This window comes from Stylophora pistillata, chromosome 1 (assembly GCF_964205215.1).
Source record: "Stylophora pistillata chromosome 1, jaStyPist1.2, whole genome shotgun sequence".
Classification (NCBI taxonomy): Eukaryota; Metazoa; Cnidaria; class Anthozoa; order Scleractinia; family Pocilloporidae; genus Stylophora; species Stylophora pistillata.
This window is the reverse complement of record NC_142519.1, coordinates 14,255,445-14,270,330: the sequence shown is the minus strand read 5'-3', so window position 1 is coordinate 14,270,330 and position 14,886 is coordinate 14,255,445. Positions and strand designations below refer to the sequence as shown.

Genomic DNA, 14,886 nt, shown 5'->3' with positions numbered 1-14,886 from the left:
GAAAATAAACGCTTTCTTCAAATTAATTTCTTTCCACCTTTGCTTTGTAATAAATCAGTTTTAAAAATTCACCAGAATGTTTGATGAATTAACGACGGATACGAGTAAAAATTGATTTCTTGCGATGGAAAATTGCAATCGCAAATCATATTTTTTAGTTTTAATTTATCCTTCGAGCGCGCAGGTGTCGTGTGTAGCATTAAAGAGATTACCGGCACAAAGAAGAGAAATCGAACTGTGGTTTTGAGCTAAGGATTCACTCAGTCTTAGGTAAGTCTGGCAAATCGAAGATATTGTTGTAAAAGCGAATGGAAGAGTCCTTTTAAGAACGGGAGTCCTCAAACGAACGAAGAATTTTAATCGTCATTTCGGCGGCTAAAGACACACGTTCATTGCAAAGTACACAAGAATTGTATACTCATCAATCAACTCTAGGACAGGAAGACAGGCTTTTTAAACTCTTAACGCTGCTGAAAGAGAGATTTCTTCTTTTCAATATTACCCTGTAAAGGTTGAGACCACGCCATTCTTAAGGTGATCAACGCAGGATTCACAACGGAACGCTTCTGGCTAGAGCTTTTAAGGAATTTATTGTAGACGTCTCAACGAATCAGCTGCCGCTTTTTGCCATAGATTTGCGTTTATTACAAGGACAGGAGCACATAAATTTGTATGAATTGATAAATATTTCTTCAAAGAATAGTTCGGACAGCAACAGTTACATTACTTGTGATGGTAATCTTCAGCTAACATGACGAACATTACATCCAGCAACTCGACTACAGGAGAAGCGGAGACTGTAAAAGCGCTCAAAGCATTGTGTTACTGTGTAATCATGCTCATGTCGCTGGTTGGAAACACTTTGGTGATTATTATTATCTGCCGAAACAGCAGAATGCGGACCATGACAAACAACCTCATCGCCAACATGGCCATCAGTGATTTGCTGTTTCCGCTTTTCGCTGTTCCGAAGGAAATAGCGCAGATCTTTATCGGCAAATCGCGATGGCTTGTTGTTGGCGTCGGAGGTGAAATATTATGCAAGATGGTCAATTTTTCGCAAGACATCTCCACAGCGGTCTCGATACTTAGCTTGGTTGTTATAGCCTTCGATCGATTCCACGCAGTGAAATTTCCGTTCAAACCCGCTGTGATCACACCCAAAATTTGCCGCATGATAATTTGCTTCATCTGGGTTGTTGCAGTAGGCCTCCACTCGCCGTACTTTTACACTTTCAAACTAAAAGTAGTAGGGAACGATACATATTGCATGAACGTATGGGAACCGGCCTTTGAGACGGCCTCCACTCAAAAAGTTTACTTTTTGATTATTTTCTTGGTGTTAATATCTTTTCCCATTACGGTGATCACTATATTGTACACAGCCATCGGAATTGAAGTTTGGAAGCAGAAAGGACCCACGGAATACTCGCGAGAGCGACAAAGGCGTGAACAAGAAAACAGAAGAGTGTTAAAACAAGTTGTAACAGTGGTCGTTGTATTCGTCTCGTGTATCACACCTGTCACGATATTTGGCTGCCTTTTCCATTTCGTCTGGAACTTAACAATACCGCCTGGAATAGATGGGATCAACTTTCGTTTCTATGCAACATTTATAATGCATTCTAACGCAGCTATCAGCCCTTGTATATATTTCATCTTCAACAAAAACTATCGGAGGGGACTTAGCGAAATATTCGAAAGCTGCGCGCGAATTTTTACTGGTCTTGACAAGCCACCATTGGAGGACGCAAGTTCTACCAAGCCGAGATACAATTCCAAGATTGAAAGCGTTGCAAAGAAAAGGTCGCCTAGATGTCAATATATCTAACCTAAAAATTTAAAAGACGTTTTTGAGATGGGAATGAGGGCCATGAAAGTGGCTGCATGTGAATTTGAAACCGGTATTTGCGAGATCCTTCTCTAGTGCTCCTTCCATTGTCATCTAACTAAATAGCTCCCTAAAGACCATATCCGTTTGCACTCCATAGTGTCTACTTGATCATTTAATAGAGAAAGGCCCATTAACTCAAATTCATGGTAAGCTATAAATCGCGAAGACTTGAAACGCTTATTGTACTCGCATAAAATGCTAACAACTTGGTTCCGACGAAAAAAAGAGAAAAAAATAGTTAGTAATCCGATCTCTTGCAGACACGGATAATTTTTAATCTACGAGGAATATTTTCATCTTGAGCGCATTTGTGATTCGAAGGTTTGTATCGATGTAATGAGCAGCCTTTAAAATGAAACGCTATTTAACCTCGACAGCACTTGTTCAAGTCAGGAACTGTAATTTATTCATGCTAACTAAATTTTGCTTCATTAAGAGACCCCAATCTTACTTCAATTTAGTAATAAGCGCAGGCCGCCGTTCATAAGTAGTAATAAACTCATTCCTTTTTAATGGACTAAAGAGTTACGGCGCAATAGTGATGTTGACAGAAAAGAAAGAAAACAGTGGAAAATACTAATTTACCGAGGATAAATTGTAATGGAAATTTCTGGCTAAATGCAATGTCTGAAGACGAGCAGGTGTAATTTGATCCCGTGCAACCTCTTCTGACTGCTTCCCCGTAGAGTAGTAGTGGTACTGGGGACGAGGGGGGGTGGGGGTAGGGGAGAATAGTGCAGAGGAAGGGTGGTTAACATGGTTAAGGTCGGGAGAGGACTGGATTAATTATTCATGCGCATGCTCTTTAGGTCGCCCCCTCCCGAAAAAGACAGCTGGGTAAATAGTTTAAGAGAAACGGCCGATTAACAAGCTGAATTTTTTTTTTTTTTTTTAACAAATGAAGAAAGCTGTCATCAAATTGAGCTCGGAGCAAAATTAAAATGGATCCCTAAGCAGGATTTAAAAGTAGGACTCCACCAATCGGATTTGATGTTTCGATGCCACTGCAAGCCGGTCCATTGCAGGGATGTCCCTAATGCTTTAAACCATACATGCTTACTAGTCTCATATGTGACAAGAAGAATTGATTATTGAAAACAAATTTAACAGATTTTAAGGATATTTCTTTTTTCCGTGGAAGGTCACAAATAACCGCAACCTCCTCTCAGAATGCATTTAATATAAATAATGTTTTTGGTGTTTTTCATCTTCTGATTTTGCATTTCATTCACTGTTCATAGAGGTTCGAGTCACGGCCGGTAGAAAAATAATGTGGTATTTCCCCAGTTTACGCTTTCAAGCATTACGAGAGAAGTGCACGCAATCGCTTCCGAATTATCGCATTGACTAAAAGGTGAAAAAGTAATAATCATCAAAGTTGCATTGAAATTTTTTGTATATATATTGATCTAAAATGACAGGTTTATTTGTGGTAGACTTGTTAAGATGCCGCTTGTCACCTTTTAAATTCTATATTTACCTCCACACTGTAAAAGTAATTGGAGTTTTCATTGTAAGGACGCCGAAACTAATTGCTACTATTTATTGTACGTTTATCATTATTTGTTGAAGATTCATTAATGGACGCTGTGTGATTATCTTTAGTTCCTTTTAAAGGCCAATTCCTAGAGTAACGGTTAAAAAGCCGTCATCGTGCTTCATCAGCAACACTTTGGTCCCGAATGAACGTAATTTTATGTCGCATTCGTCATATGTTTTTGAAAGATTATAAACGAATAAAGAAATGCCGGATGATCAACGAGAACGCAATTCAAGCGCTTTTACACGAGTGATTTGCAGTGTTCGGAGCTTATTTTTGTCGGTCCTGTTGTCTCTTGCGAATAAAGTGGGAAAACATCTTGGTGTTTTCTACGATCTCTATACAATTTTTCGTTGAATGACCAGCTATCCCTCGAGTCCACGGGTTCGCACCATTGAAATAGCAGCTGACGACACGTGATAAGCAAATCTTTCGTACCAGACCGGTAGTCTTGGTTAAATATAAAGTAGAAGCAAGGATTTAACGCACTTATTGCATGGGGAAAGAATAATGAAACATAATAAATATCCCTTGGTAAGCCGCAATTACGAAATTCCTCGTTGTCATCAATTAGAAAGTAAGCCACGTGATCTGGGAGCCAACAAATTGCGAAACAAACCAAAATGGCAATAAACATTTTCAATGATTTTCGTCTGCTTTTAGAGAGAATTCGTTTTGTCTTGGATGAATGATTTCCAACAACTTTCCTCTTCCAAATTTTGCGAATGACGCAACCATACAACACAGATGCTACGACCAATGGTAGAATGTAGAAGAGAACAAAAAGAATTATGGTATAATACTTTGGAGACTTAAGGGAATTGAACGGGGCAGGCCATTCTTCAACGCAAAGGAGAAATCCTTCTTCCTCTACTACATTGTTCACTAAAAACATCGGTGCACACGATAAACTTGGTATCAACCACGTACTTGCGATAATAATTGTAGACAATTTGCGAGTCAGTAATTTCTTCAGTGAAAAGCAAATAGAACAAAATCTGTCCAATGCTATGGCTAATAAGCTGAGAGCAGAACAGAAAGCGCAAACTTGCTGACAGAAGGGTAGAAGTTTACACAACGCTACCCCAATGTGACCAGCAATCCATTTGTCTGTATCTTTTATCTCCGCATAAAGAGATTCTGGCATGTTGATGAATGTGGTGAAAATATCTGCGATGGCCATGTTCACGACAAAAGTGAAGGTCATCTTCTTCAACCTTTGATTCCTGCGAGTGACGATTATTACAAGAAGATTTCCAAACAAAGACGTTGCTATTATTACAGCGAATCCTGTTACTTTTGCTGCTCTCATTAATAGTCCCTCTTCTGTAAGTGGAGGACAGTAGTCATAGAAAAGAGGTTCAGTGAGGTCGTGTGAAAATGAGTTGTTTGTTGCGTTTGAACTGCGATTCATGGCGTAAGCAACGTTATGGCTTATCTCCTTGAAGCGAGCATAAGCATTAAAATGACACGAAAAGCTTCGTGATAAAGACATATATGAGCCAGCTGATCTTCTTTTATATTTACATGACTTTAAAATGGGGATTACGGCTATTCATGTATTCTATAGGTGATTGATGATTTATTTTAAAATCCCCAAATGGAAAACAAATCGCTGTTTTACATTAAGAGAAAATGGAACTCCAAATCCCCTCACGTCCCAAATAGGGCCACTACAGAAGCTGTCTAAAGATTTATTTTTGTATGAAAATTAAAAATCGTTTCGTATCAAAAGCTGAGTATTTTCGTTTTAAAATTGAGGCTTCTCTGGTTAAATAGAAATACAATGTTTTAATTGACCATGAAACGTTCATACAGGCAGTATGTTCTTGAATAAGTATCTTATTTTTTTAAATAAAAAAATTTTTTTGACAGCACAAGAAACGCCTTCTTAATTTGGTCACAGGCGTAGTAGTGAGCGAATCATTCCTTGGTAAAAATCATGATCCTTTTTCCTTTGCGTGAATATAAGTTTTATACTCATTATTGTTAATACAAATGCAGGAAGATGGGTTCCAAATGCAGTATGATAATTATCAGCAGAAAGTTGATTCGGAAAGCTTTTCTTTAGCCTGATCACGGGTTGCGTTTGATATCTTAAAGAGTTGTTAGTAAATTCTGTTTAAATGGCCTCTTTCCTTATATCTCGTAAGCTAATTTTATCCGTGAAGTTGTTTCGATCGCTTCGACTAAGGTTAGTCACTGACGAAATGTAGATTTTCCTGACTCCCTCCCTGTGGCAAGTACTTGGCACAAATGGGAAAGGTCGTCTGATGACACGAATTATTCCAAGTTCATGAAGCGTTTGTTTAAATGGGTTTGTGCTCTAGTTTTGTACAAGTGGTCCAGATTTCTATATTTCTTTACGTTTGTACACCTTTCAAAAATGTAATATACTTTTAAGAATGAGAAAAAGATCGATTCGGTCAAGCAAGTTGCAGGCTCTGGCCCAAGCGCTACGAGTTAAGGCGCTCTAAGCGCCTTTCGCTTTAACTACGCAATATAGGTATCTTTTAAGAAAAAAAAAAAAAAAGAAACAAAAACAAAAAAATAACCCTCAAAGTTTTGAAACGCTAGGCTTTATATTACAATTAGAATGGGGTGTAAAGCTCAACATCATATCTTATTGATTTTTTACTATTTGAATTTCTCTGTTCCACCGGTGTCATAATCTGAAATTCATTGATTTTGATAAAGGTCGGGCTTTATGTTGCAATGAAAAGAGGAGAAACGTTCAAAATCATATTTAGTTGATTTTTAAGTATTTGATGATTACACTTACAACACCTTAAAATTGACTTAAAACAAGTTAGTTGTGTTTAAAGTGAATGAAATAAGACTGCACGTTTCAAAAAGTTGATTTCATTCTTCAACCGCGTTTGCAGAACACTTAACCTCAAATTTCAAGAGTAATATATCTTACAGGGTAAGTTACGTTATGTAGAATATGATAAAAAAATGTTACAAGGCCGCGCGTAGATACGAATTTTTCAACAAGAGAAGATAAATTTCGTATCTCCATGTGGCCATGTAATATCCTCAATTAATTATATAAGCACCAATGAAAAACCAAACCCTTTCTCTTCTGCTGCGAAATGCGCAATTTATCATGTAACCATAGTAACAGTGTTATTTTCACGTGTGAAGATAAAATTTTATTTTCAAGTGCGAAGATATCACGTTTTGGCGCGAAAGCGCACCTTGTGCTAGTGTCTCATTGGTGTTTCTATAATAAATATAGTGTTATTTTTCTCTGTTCCTCTGGTGTCATTTCCAGTCGTTAGGTTTTAAAGTTTTATTGTTGACGCTTTTCCGTCGTCAACGTTTTGGAATCGAGCGTATACTACTTTCATGATAAATATTTGAAACCGAGGTTGAACCTAACGAAAGGAGCTGTGCGATCAGGATCAATATGATTACTAGTTTCTTTCATCGTCCTCGGTGGCAAGTAACTGATGCCGCTTTGAGGACTTCGAGTTTGAAACACGGTCATCTCGCGATCTTCCTGGACGCCTGTGTGGGTGTTTATATAACTACCAGTGTTTAATTCAGGATGTACCCCATCTGATCTTTTAACACAAGAGACTAGCAAACGCTTTACCCCAGTTCGATAGTCGTTGTTAAATACAATGTATATGCATGGGTTCAATGCGCTTGAGGCATGGGAGAAAAAAACATGAACAAAGTACACATTTAGAGGTATTCCACATTCGTAATAGTTCGCAGCGAAGGTCGTTAAAAAGAACACGACGTGATACGGAAGCCAGCAAAGTGCAAAACAAAGAACGATTGCGATGAACATTTTTAATGCCTTTTTTCTGCTACGGGCGTAAAGTCGAGCAGTTGAGGTCAAGCGGTGTCCTGGAGCCCTCCTTCGCCAGATCTTGTAGATGACGCAACTGTATAAAGCTGATATTATTATTAATGGCAGAGCGTAGAAGAACACAAACAGAATTATTGTGTAATCCCCTGCTGCTTTTTCTTCGTCGAAAGGAGCTGGCCACTTTTCAATACAGAAAAGCTGTCCATGATCTTCTACGACAATGTTTGCTACTAGCGCTGGGGCACTTGAAATGGACGGAATCAACCAAGTGCTTATAATGATAACCTTAGCGAGTCTCCTCGTCATGATTCTCTTAAGAGGCAAGCATATGGCGAGGAACCTGTCCAATGCAATCGCCAGTAAGCTAAGAATAGAACAGAACGCGCAGACGAATTGACAGAAGGACAATATTTTACACAGAATGATTCCCGCGTCTCCTGTAATCAACCATTCATCCGAATCTCGTATCTCAACTGTCAGGGATTCTGGCATGTTAATCAACGTGGTGAGAAGATCGGCGATGGCCATGTTTACAACAAAGAGGAAAGCTACCTTCTGCATGCTCCGAGTGCGCCGAGTAACAGATATTATCAAGATATTTCCAATGAAGGACACCACTATCATCAGGACGTACATGGTAACCTTGGCCAAATATTCAGGCTTCGTTGCATCCTTTCCCAGAGGACAACCATTATCCGCGTAATATTCATATTCATCAGAAAAGGAGTCATTGGTTTGATTACTATTCTCAAAGCTCATGCTGTTTTGTGTTTATCGTTTCTCGCATTTGCTGAAAGAAGAGAATATGAAACAGAACAAAAGTTGTCAAAATTGAGTCTTATCCTGCGATTACCAAGTGCTACTTTGTGGGAAATTTTCGTTTGATGGCACCCAGGTTCTGGATAATCAGCAAGTTAGAAATTATATCATCGAGTTGGGAAAGGAATTCTGCTCGAAATTTCACATTTAAAACCTTTAGGTCGTGGATGGGACAAAACTAGTCGACTTTTCTGTGATTATTTCTGTCTTACGAATGGCTCGCATTTTCTTTGATATTAACGATTCTCCTAAATTTTTTCATCAGGATTTCATTATTTACCTGAGCGTGTCAAAGTGGCAAGCCCTATATAAACAACTAGTCAACTGTGGCTATGATAACAGCCTCTAAACGAACCTCTCCACACAGTGACATATCAACTGACTGTAATTTGCAGCTGCACGAAAGTCAGTAAAGCAGTACAAATGCTCCACGCGTACTTGCTTAGAGAGTTTAGTTACTTCTAAAGTTATCTTTGCTACCCTCAATCATTAACTGACTCAAATTCATTTGCCCACATTTTATATAGCTGTTCTCATTTTTGAACCAAAATGATTCACCCTCTTTTGACAAAGGTAGAGTTCTAGCTGGGCAACTGTTTTGCCAGCTGCCAATTCATAAAAAAGACCTCTCAAGACAGAAAATGATGGACATTTGCCTTTTTATCTCAATTTTTAATATTTTCCTAGGGTATGGCTTTTGAATGGCTGTAATCATAGCCCTAATGGCTCTATACGTTTCCTTTCTTTGCCCTGATGTATTCCAGAATGAAACGCATTTTACACTGACACTTTTTCGTTGATTGCTTGACCACAAATGCCCTATAACCATGAGACCACAGTCGTAAATACATTGCTTAACTGAGATACGAGCAAGTGGCTTGGATCCAAGTGTCTGTGTCAGGTTGGCATAACATGTAACGAATGAGCCATTAACTGTTAACTGTCAGCCGGCTTTTAAAACCATAGCGCAATTATTAGTTTGGGTATGTGTTTACTTGGCGTTTTGCATCATTTTGTTTCTTCACAAAAACGTTATTCTCAAAGCAATTAAAATGGAATTTTTTCACTTCTATTTGTCGCTGAAAAATACGGATTTACCGATTCGTCCTCCTTATGATAACATCCCTTTTAGAATTTGTGTATTGCGGCCGACGACATATTTTCATTTCTGTTGTTTTTATCGAAACTGACATCTTGGCAAGACAAGAAACAATAACACTATAGAAAGCTTGCCTCAAAAAACATAAGAAAGAAACACGGAAAATTGAGTTACACTCCGAATGTTAAAAATAGGCCTCTTTTCGAGATCCTTAAAAATAACGCCCCGGGGAAGTGAGTACAGAACCTTTTTCGCGATTTGCACATATGTTTCGTGTGCTGGCCGGGTGACTATAACTTTGTATGAGGCACGAACTCGGCGGGAAATTAAAGTAATATAAATAATTATTCTGTAAGCTCTTGTGGCGTAGCAAGTTCAGTGTAATTTTCACTACCTACGTTACAACCCATTGTTTCTCAAATTACCTTGGCAGCACTTTCATCACTTGATCAATATCTTTAACTAGAAATATACTGAAGATGTAGACTGGGCTAACTATACAAACATCAAAAATTTGCATGCTAAAAAAACATTTCTTAAAATCCGGATTCAGGAGTGGAGGTGTTATTGTCCTTCATTGGATTTTCCAGAATCACTGAGACAGATTACAATTTTTCGTTAGGAAGAGGACTGAACAAAAACATGGCGCAGAAGAAAAGATTTTTTTCTTTAAAACAAAAGCTGAATGAAAATTATCTTACAATATCTCCTCAAAAGAACACTCACTTTTCACTCAAAGCTATCCATTGATTGATGTTTTCCCTTCAAGATGTTTCCAGTACAGTGCTCGAAGAGATTGCTGTATAAAGTCAACACCCAATTTATGTGTTCACTGCACGTGTCTTATTTCACAAATTTAAATTATTTAAGTATAGATACCGCAATTTACATAACGTGGTTTCATTTATTAGGCACCCAGCTTATTTTTGAAGATGTATTAACTTCCTTGCTGCGCCCAATGGCTAAGTATGCGATAGGCGTTATTCAGTTTAATTGTTTGGAAAAGAAATAAAATTGATTTGGCTCTGTAAGCCACGAACTGTTTTGTCGATTCGAACCGTCGGCGCTAAAGGGAACTAGCGGTGACGCGAACGAAAAACTACGTACACTTTGATGTATCTTGAGTGTGAATCTCCTTCAGAATTTGCAAGTTGCCCAAGATGAAAAACGATTAGATTAACACCGACAAAACAACAATGGTATTTCCTCCAATACGTTCGCACAAAGATATTTTTTAAGCGTTTGAATGATGTTTAATAATGGCTTTCATAACGACTTGATTCTACATGTATTCCATTCAGAAATTAAAAATAGCCGGAAACAAAACGGAACGACCTTGAAATGTTTTAGGCAATCAAAATGAAGTTCACTTTTTGTTCTCTATTGCAGATGCGATGAAGCAAACTGTCCGCTTGTTGAACTCTTTCTCAGTGCAAACTGTTGGCACGGCATTACTATGTTTGTGAACGATTTTTTTTGTCGGTGTGATATCTGAATTTTCTTTCTCGTGCACTGATGCGCTTCTGAATTTATTTGAGTCAATTGGCTGCTGTGATTCTCCATTTGTTTACGCTATATTCTAGCATGGCGCTTTCCGACGGCGCTGGTGTAGGTTACCAAACAAAGAGTTCTGGGTTTTCATTGATTGCCTGAGAAAAGGAACTTTTGACAACAGCTTGATTTTAATCTTTTTTTAAAGCCATAATCTGCCAAATGGGCTTGGGAGAATTTCAGTTGAATTAATTTGACTGGGTATCAAAAGCATTAAGCCATCATCAGCTAGTCATACTGTCTTTGTGTGATGTGACTCCTTTCCACCCGCAGTAAGAAGTAAAGAAAATATGCAGATGATAATCACGCTAATCTAAAATTGTTACTCAACATTATTACTCACTGCAATCATTCAAAATCATTTTTTTATCATCCCTCCAGGCAAAAGAATAATCATGTCATTTTGTTCATGGCGGAGAAAAATTCTAAAGTACGCATTAGCATTTCAGTTGCACGTTTATGAAAAAAACATAGAGATCTATCCATTCAAGAGCCTTTCCCGTCTTAAACTCTTTGTTTTAGTCCTTTTTCATTAAAAACGCCACTTTTCAGTTCTATAGATTATTTTTTATTGTGTGGACTCTTATGCTGATTAATTCTTCAGTAACGCGGTATCTCTGTTGTACTCACCGTAAGGGAAACCTTCAGCAATAAATTTCTGCTTTCTCGCTTTTATTCAAGATTCTCCCCTAGCGGCAATTCTGTTTACGGTTAGACGATGATTAAAACCAAAAAAAAATTTAAAATAAAAATAGATGGAAAAGAAAAGATTGAACTTAACGAATACCACTTACATTTGTGGCAAGAGTTCCCTATAACCCCATACATTAATTGTGCATAGAGTATTGTAAAGAAACCTTTATAGTTAGTCTTTATGAAATGAATGCATAATTAATGTATGGGGTTATATGGAACTCTTTCCACATTTGTTCCTGAGTCTACTTGAAGCTGCACTGGGTTTGAACTGCGATCTGCGGGAACGATCTGATGCCTTCAACGAATGAAACAAACTAACTGAGAAACAACTTCTATCAAATGAAACAATAAAAGGTTTGAATACTAATACAAAAAAATGTACACAACATTTTTGTACTGAAGCATTCTACACAAGCGACATAAAACCATAATAAGATTCTTAACCGAAATAGCGCACAAAAGGAAAAACAACCTAACTTAACTTTATGTAAGGAGGGAAGCGCAATAACCTATTACAGCCGTTTTCTAACCTGCGGCTCTCACACCCACCCACCCCACACCAGGGGAGGACATCCACCACACAGTTATCTCGTGCGTGGGAAATTATCGTCTCCTACCCCTAACCCTGCAGGAGACGGGACCTACGGTTTATTCGTCCTTATCCGAGAAGACCAGAATATCTATCCATTTCTTGATATTATAGAAAGGTAGCACATTATCATCAGTTATTTGAAGAAGCTGAGTGTTGGTCCGGCCGGAGCTTGAACCCTCGACGTCCCGCAGAACAGTTCGGCGCTCTACCAAATGAGTTAACCAGGAGGCGGTTAAAACAAAACAAGACCAAAGGCGTTAATGAACTTTTGTTTGGATCTTGCATAATCATATCAATCGCGATAAATAACTTAAGACTTCAAGGCCCCCTCAATAACTTCAACGGAGAACTACAAAGAATTTTAAAGACAAGAAATTACCAAACCAAAAGAAAAAAATTCAGTAAGAAACACCTGGTAACAGCGGGTGAAACAATAAAGAAAGCAACCAGGGATATTAAATCTTTGACCCCAGCAAGAGTGACTAGCATCTAATGTTTCTTTACAACATCACCCCTCATACGGTATCACACATCAAGGTCATGAGGATAGCGGAAATAATCACCAAATAAAAAAATTGTTGATTGTTAAACAAATTCTTACTGTCGGCAATTTAGGAAAGGTATAAAGAACAGCGTGCGTATTGAGATCTTTAGTGCGAACAGTTGTAGTGTCGTCTAATTCGAGTTATGGTAAATTGCAGAATGACAACAAGCTTAACTCTTTGGTCTTATAATATAATATAAGTGGCCAATTAATATAATCGGCCACTTATTCAGCTGTTTTGAGCCTCTCTCTTTTTGTTTTCCTCTGTTATGGTTGACTATTGTTCGAGAAACATTTGATTACACTGAAATTGAAGACAGAGTAGGTGCATTTCGCTTATCATGTCACAGTTTGTCGTCCAACATGCCTAATGGGAAAATCGTGCTGTGGATCATGTTGTGTGCCATTCTAGAAAGTGCCCTGACGACAACTTTTAAATGGTAGATTTTATCCGATAATATAAAATCTATGGTGGAATTATTCTAAATTAAAATATTACATGGCGAAGTCGGAACTTTAGCTAGTGTTCGTAGTGCATGTTAAGCCTACTCGCCGTTGAAATTTTTGTGTTCAGTTTTATCTTACCTTCTTGGTTTTATTGAAGGACAAAACAGATGAAGAGAAATAATATCTAAGGACACACATACTTGTTTCAAAGAAGAGCGAACGCTCGCTAAAAGCTACAGCTTTCAATTAAGCTCCTCGAGACGGAAAAGAAAACTTTAATTCTTCTCACCCGCCGACGCAGCCTAATGTTTTCTTTGAGAGTAAAGGATGGAATCAGGTTTTGGATATATCAACGAAGTTGAAATGGTAAATTGGCCACCGTAACGACTACAAAAGCTGACGTTTCGAGCGTTAGCCCTTCGTCGGAGCGAATAGAGGAATTGTGGGTTGTGTGTGCTTTTAAAGGCAAACAATGGAGCTACGTTATTGGTGGGAACATGGCAACGAGAAAAACAAGAGTAAATTAGTGGAATGAAAAGCGTTCGTTGATCCCTGTGGGATTTAGACTGCCGTTTTGAAAGATGAGCTTTTGTTCAAGATTTTTACGGCTTTCCGTGCTACCTAAGTGTAAGGAAAGACCGCAGATTGCCATATGTTGCTTAGAATGATTAGGTAAATTAAAATGTCTAGCGATTGGTTTCGATGTGTCCTTGTCATTCCTTTCCACGTCTCGAAGGTGTTCTCGGAATCGGTCACCTAGTCTTCTGCCTGTTTCGCCGATGAATATCTTTTTGCAATAAGTGCAAGTTATGCAATAGATTACATTGGCGGAGGTGCACGTGAAGTGATCGGCGATCTTAATGGATCGTTTAGGTCACGATATTTTATCAGTGTTGTGAATCAGGTCTTGGTTACATCTCAGGATAAATCGCACCTCTTAGCAATTCACCATTTGTCCTTGAGCTTGACGTTATACAAATACCCTTACTGAAAGAGTTTCTTTCTTCAAAATCTGTTAATTTATAATAATGGTTAAGTTGGAGAGGAAATATTACTCCATTATTGTCTCTTGTGTAAATATATGGTAAGGATTGACTGAGATTACTTTTCATGAAAATGAGAAGAAAACGTCTCATTATTTTCTTTTGTGTAAATACACTGTAAACTTCTTACCTGCGGTGAGTGGAAAAAGTATTTCTTTGAAGATGCTTCACTCTGGCGGAGATAACCACGATAAGATAGAGGAGGTGTTACGAAATGCCATTTGGTTGATAAACGAGAAGGAATTCCTTCTTTTGTCAAATTGCCATGAACAGACGTGGTAAACTGGGGATCAAGTTTGTTCACCTGTGGTTGGACTAATGGATCTTTTGAAACAACAATTGGCTTTTAACATTTTAAGTGTAAAAATGACAGGTTTTTGTTTCTATCATCCAGCATTGTTCACTCCAAACCTGTAACCTTATTCTGAGATTTAGAAAGAAATAGTATTCTCTTGAATAAATTCAGTTAAGATATACGCAGCTTTTGTCTTGTTTGTTTTTTTATATAGATATATTATGAATGTATGAAACTATGCCGCCAAAAAATAATAACGATAAAGTTCAGGTTATAACATTGGAACGGAAATTGTTTTCAGCTTTGCATATGTTGACACGAGTGTGATGATCAGAAAATAAACGTTTTTAGTACGTCTTAAATTTCGTTTAAGTAATGTTTGGGTGAACCAAAATAGTTTTCAAGAATTGATCACAATTGAACTACATGACTTACTTATAAAATCAGGCACTTCCTCAGTAATTCTGTAAACGCCTTACGTATGCTGAGATATTACTGTATAACATAAGTAGGAATAAATCGTATCTGCTCGAGCGTGGAAAC

General features: G+C 37.9%; 3 protein-coding genes across 4 annotated transcripts; 1 reads left to right on the top strand and 2 right to left on the bottom strand.

Moving 5' to 3' along the window:
* Window positions 1-155: 155 nt before the first annotated feature.
* On the top strand, window positions 156-2,266 carry LOC111324339 (neuropeptide FF receptor 2-like). Its single transcript, XM_022927882.2, has one exon. It carries the CDS (start codon window positions 752-754, stop codon window positions 1,829-1,831), a length of 1,080 nt encoding a protein of 359 aa, XP_022783617.2. The 5' UTR covers window positions 156-751; the 3' UTR covers window positions 1,832-2,266.
* Window positions 2,267-3,423: 1,157 nt separating this feature from the next.
* Window positions 3,424-6,068, bottom strand: LOC148741333 (G protein-coupled receptor 83-like). The gene has a single exon (XM_088739191.1). The coding sequence runs from the start codon at window positions 4,927-4,929 to the stop codon at window positions 3,676-3,678; it is 1,254 nt and encodes a 417-aa protein (XP_088595317.1). The 5' UTR covers window positions 4,930-6,068; the 3' UTR covers window positions 3,424-3,675.
* A 99-nt stretch (window positions 6,069-6,167) lies between these two features.
* On the bottom strand, window positions 6,168-14,380 carry LOC111324336 (substance-K receptor-like). Of its 2 annotated transcripts, none has more exons than XM_088739201.1 (2): window positions 14,179-14,380; window positions 6,168-8,047 (listed from the first exon to the last, which is right to left on the bottom strand). In XM_088739201.1, the coding sequence occupies exon 2, from the start codon at window positions 8,014-8,016 to the stop codon at window positions 6,784-6,786; it is 1,233 nt and encodes a 410-aa protein (XP_088595327.1). In that variant the 5' UTR covers window positions 8,017-8,047; window positions 14,179-14,380; the 3' UTR covers window positions 6,168-6,783. The 2 variants fall into 2 exon arrangements, with proteins under 2 accessions (XP_088595327.1, XP_022783609.2); XM_022927874.2 differs by lacking the exon at window positions 14,179-14,380 and adding an exon at window positions 9,902-10,038.
* Between the last annotated feature and the right edge of the window lie 506 nt (window positions 14,381-14,886).